The sequence below is a fragment of the Oreochromis aureus genome, linkage group 11 (genome assembly GCF_013358895.1).
Source record: "Oreochromis aureus strain Israel breed Guangdong linkage group 11, ZZ_aureus, whole genome shotgun sequence".
In the NCBI taxonomy this organism is placed as follows: Eukaryota; Metazoa; Chordata; class Actinopteri; order Cichliformes; family Cichlidae; genus Oreochromis; species Oreochromis aureus.
In genome coordinates this window covers 15,918,032-15,922,496 of record NC_052952.1, presented here as the reverse complement: position 1 = coordinate 15,922,496, position 4,465 = coordinate 15,918,032, and the positions used below count along the sequence as shown (strand labels likewise).

General features: G+C 37.9%; 1 protein-coding gene across 1 annotated transcript; it reads left to right on the top strand.

Annotated features, from left to right (window-relative positions):
- Positions 1–581: 581 nt before the first annotated feature.
- On the top strand, positions 582–3,857 carry LOC116316232 (chemokine-like receptor 1). Its single transcript, XM_039618970.1, has 2 exons — positions 582–642; positions 1,403–3,857. The coding sequence occupies exon 2, from the start codon at positions 1,414–1,416 to the stop codon at positions 2,530–2,532; it is 1,119 nt and encodes a 372-aa protein (XP_039474904.1). The 5' UTR covers positions 582–642; positions 1,403–1,413; the 3' UTR covers positions 2,533–3,857.
- Positions 3,858–4,465: the final 608 nt, after the last annotated feature.

Below are 4,465 nucleotides of genomic sequence, written 5' to 3'. Positions count from 1 at the left end.
GATGTCAAGTCAGTCAACAACACAGAGAAATTACACCTAACCTCAAGCAAACATGAGCTCAACCCACGCAGAGAAAAACACATTACGCAGCAGGAGCCCAGGTGGGCGTATGAGAAGTCCAGGCTCCACTCCTTCTCAGGTAGTCATTTCAACAACCCACAATTTATGCATTTAGTTGTTTGGTTACTCAGGGTTTTCACTTTTGGAGTTTCCCAAAGGAATATGAAGAAAATCTTGCAGAGGCAGGAGTTTTAGTGAAGTACTAGAGCAGTTCTTGCAGATTAGAGCATCATTTTCACTGTCGGTGGGGATTTAATGTGTGCAGGCAACACACTTAAACACACACTTAAATCTTCACTCTGTGTGGAGAGATTTAATGAAGTCAATTCCTGACAAACTTGTTTAGGACTGTGCATTAGAATATGTTCCGATGCATGGAAATCAAAAGTTCGAGAAGTTAATTGAAGTTCATTGGCATTGAGAGCAATGGTGGTTGGAGGGCGGGACCTCAGCACCCCCCGTCACAGATTTGACGTCACATATTTAAGGACTCCGCGATCTGAGCTCCAGCTTTTTCAAAGCCCAGTCGGAGGTAAAGGGCTGGCGTTCGACATCAGAGATCCGAGTGGGTCGCTGAGAGAGGTAGGATTGTCGTTTTTTCTGCTTTGTGATTCAGGCGATTTTTTTCTTTTTTAAGTAGGAAAAGACAATAAAATGTAAGAAATATGTAGTGTTTCTGGGAAGCATCTCACATTAGAACGGTTGGGCTTTTTTAAGTGGAAAAATTTCGGGAACTGGGCTTTTTAATTGTTTTGCAGCGCTGTGAACTATATAAACGTTATGCAATTAGTATTAGTAGTAGTAGTATTAGTATAATTAGAATTATATGCGATTACGTATAGCCATATTTCCATACGTGGGAACTGTTTCTTGCATGTATTATAATGAGTTCTCTGTGGTTAAACCTTGAATCCTCTTCCGTATTTTTGTTTCTCTTTTTAAAAAAAAAAAAACCAAAAAAAAACTTACGTTCCTGTGATTTTAACACAGTGGAAATTTGCACATGCAAGCTGTACAAAACTTGAGGTTTGGGCCTTTTTTTTAATTAAACTTTAAACAAGCATGCAGAAGTAAACTTTATTAAAATGCTTTTAATATTTGCTCTAATTACTCTTTGGGCGCACTAAAAGGGTGGATAATGGAGTTGTCCTGTTTAGGGCATGTTGGTGTTATGTCATGTTTCGGTATGATTTGGAGGGGAATTGAAAAAAGGAAACCTTTCTTTCTTTTTATGTGACTGAACTGCTTTCTATGTTTCAGTTTAAAGAGTTTTGTTTTGTTGGTCATTATTAATCTCAGGAAAATCTAAAAAGGTTAATATTCATGTTTGTTTGTGTTGTAGGTTCAAAGACAATGATGGAGGTAATGACAGACAACCCTTTCAATCTCATTAATGGAACAGATGACATTGGAAATAATGGTTCTGTGTATAATGGAAGCACAGAGTATGCCAGTTTGAGGCATTCTCTGAACACCATGTCTATCGTTGTGTATTCCCTGGCCTTTGTCCTCGGTGTGCTCGGGAATGGAGTGGTTATCTGGGTGACCGGCTTCAAGATGAAGAAAACTGTTAACACAGTTTGGTTCCTCAACCTTGCCATGGCTGACTTCCTCTTCACTGCATTTCTGCCCCTGAGTGTGACTTACACAGCTTTGGATTTCCACTGGCCTTTTGGCAAGTTCATGTGCAAGCTGAACACCACCATCAGCTTTCTGAACATGTTTGCCAGTGTCTACATTCTGGTGGTGATCAGTGTGGACAGATGTGTGTCTGTGGTGTGGCCCGTCTGGGCTCAGAACCACCGAAATGCACGCAAGGCATCCTACGTGAGTCTGTGTGTTTGGGTGGTGGCTTTGATTCTCAGTGCACCATACTTCATCTTCAGGGACGTCGGGCCATCGTACCACAATAAGGATATCATCAACTGCTTCAACAACTTTGCTCTTTCTGATGACGAGGACACATACGATCCGACTGAGTTGTTTCGTCATCAGGCCATGATTTTCACGCGCTTCCTACTGGGATTTGTTGTGCCCTTTACTGTGATTGTCTCGTGTTATGCTGTCATAATCCATAGTCTCAGAAGAAACCGCACACTGGCCAATCAGTCAAGTCGCCCCTTTAAGATCATCGCTGCCATTATCATCACTTTCTTTCTGTGCTGGTCTCCCTTTCACATCATGGGTCTAATTGAAATGGCAAATTCCATGCCAGAATATTCAAGTGAGATATTAGATGATATCATCATAATTGGGTCGCCAATAGCCACCAGTCTGGCCTTTCTCAACAGCTGCCTGAATCCACTTCTGTATGTGTTCATGGGCCAAGATTTTAAGGATAAAGTCCGCAAATCCATCCTGAATGTGCTGGAGAGTGCCTTCCAGGAAGAGATTTCTCGCTCATACACATATACAAACTCAATGATCACCACTCGCAGCAAAGAGAAGTCATTTTCTGATGCTGAGTTATAAGGCTGTTAAAGACATGAACCAACTGTACTGCGTAGAAATAACTGTATAAAAAATCATGTTTTAAACAACTTTTAATCAAAAGTTCTCTTAATCAAAAGAGTTCATCTGTCAGCTGTAGGAGGATTTCCTCTTTATCTTCACTTTGTCGTTGTGACAGCAGAGAGTTTCTCAGCTACAGCCTCCTAGACTTTGTTTTAGTGATATTGTACAATAAGCTTGTAATTCATTCATGTGTTAAAGCATTGAGGATGGTTAAAATTGTTACTTCTAAGGTGTTCACAATCTGAGTTCGGTTTATCCATCTGTGGTAGCTGTGGTGTTTTATTAGTTTTGCTGTCACACTTTCTCAGACTCAGGGTATAAATAATTTGCACATTTTTGGAGAAGAGAAACTAGTTTCAGAATTGGTGTTTTGTTTGCAGCTGAATGCATGCAACACAAGCAATACCAATCTGTAGGAAGGAAACATCTTTCATTCACACTCCACATGTAAATTTCTTCCTCTCTGCATAAGACACAAAAGAATCCAGATTAAAAGTGCATTATCAGTTGAAGAATAGGCTTTAACTTCTGGTTTTACTGATCACTGACAGTAATAAAGACTGTGCTTCTTGCTAGACAATACATTATCCTGTTAATTAACCTATCAAATTTTACTCTGTAAATGAGTACCTAGGGGTGACCCCTGTAATGATTTGTCACTATATAAATAAAACAGAATTTAAATTAAATTAATCTATAAAACTGATTCTGCCAAATATAAATAACCACTGATCTAACTGATTACAATTATGATTGTAAATGACAAAACTGTCTCTCGATATTGAAAACAAATGGCACCTTTAGGTACATATGAAAGTAAATGAAAGTCAAATGTGTAACCCTGTAATCAAATTCTCATTTGACAGAAATCAATTCTAGTATTTATTTATTTGAGTATAATGAACAACAGATCTAATGGACTATAGAACCACTGGAAAGCTGATAGGAAGTGAGAGGTTAATGTCTGTGGCCTCCATAAGTATTGTTATAATTCTTCAAATATTAATTAATCCTGATTGTAACCAAAAAGACTCTACAAATCTACATTTTTTTTTAAAAAATTTCAGTGACAAAATCAGTCTTTGGGAGGTTTACCTTAACAACTAATGGTATATTGTGATCAACATTATAACATCCTGATTCAACTATAAAAAATGTATTTTTAATTTTTCTTATCCCTAATGGACAAATCTACTTGTCTTTAAATGTTTATAAGTATTGTATTACTATTGTGAATATTTCTGTCAACATTATTTGCATCAATAAAACATTTTTGGCTTTAATGTTTTCCCACTGTTAATGTTGACCTACATCTCATTTCATTATCAAAGCATGAATGCAGAAAACAACTTATTTCCCTCTACAGAAAAATTAAAGGATAATTTGTGCTACTGAGAAACACAACAGTTATTAAAATATCTATACCTTTGATGAGAAGTATCACAACAGTGTTGAAAGATAAAGAGAAGTTCATACTGACTAATTTATAGCTTTTAATCGAGAGATTACTGCCATAAACCTCTTTGCACAATTAAAGGCCTTAAATCCATCAGCAGGCTCCAATCTTTTTCCACTCTTTAGTGTGTTACAGTGAAGTTGTCAGGAAGTGGATAAAACATTGGAAATATTCCTCAGAGATTTTGATTCATATAAAAGAATCTACCCATTGAACTTTTTTTCCTAAGACTTCCTTTCTCTTTGGAGCTAAAAGAAGCCACCCAAACACACGAGCTATCAATGGGAAGCCCAGGATGTCCTCTATTTAGTAGATCAGGCCTTAATAGGGTAGCTCAAATAGAACATAAATGAATAGGCCCGGGGGGGGGGGGGCAGGTTTTTTGACTGGGCTCCCACACAAACGCAGAGCAGAGGCTGAAGCATCACCAAATAT

Coding starts and splice junctions, on each gene's coding strand:
- LOC116316232 (XM_039618970.1), top strand. CDS start 1,414: ATGATGGAGGTAATGACAGACAACCCTTTCAATCTCATTAATGGAACA.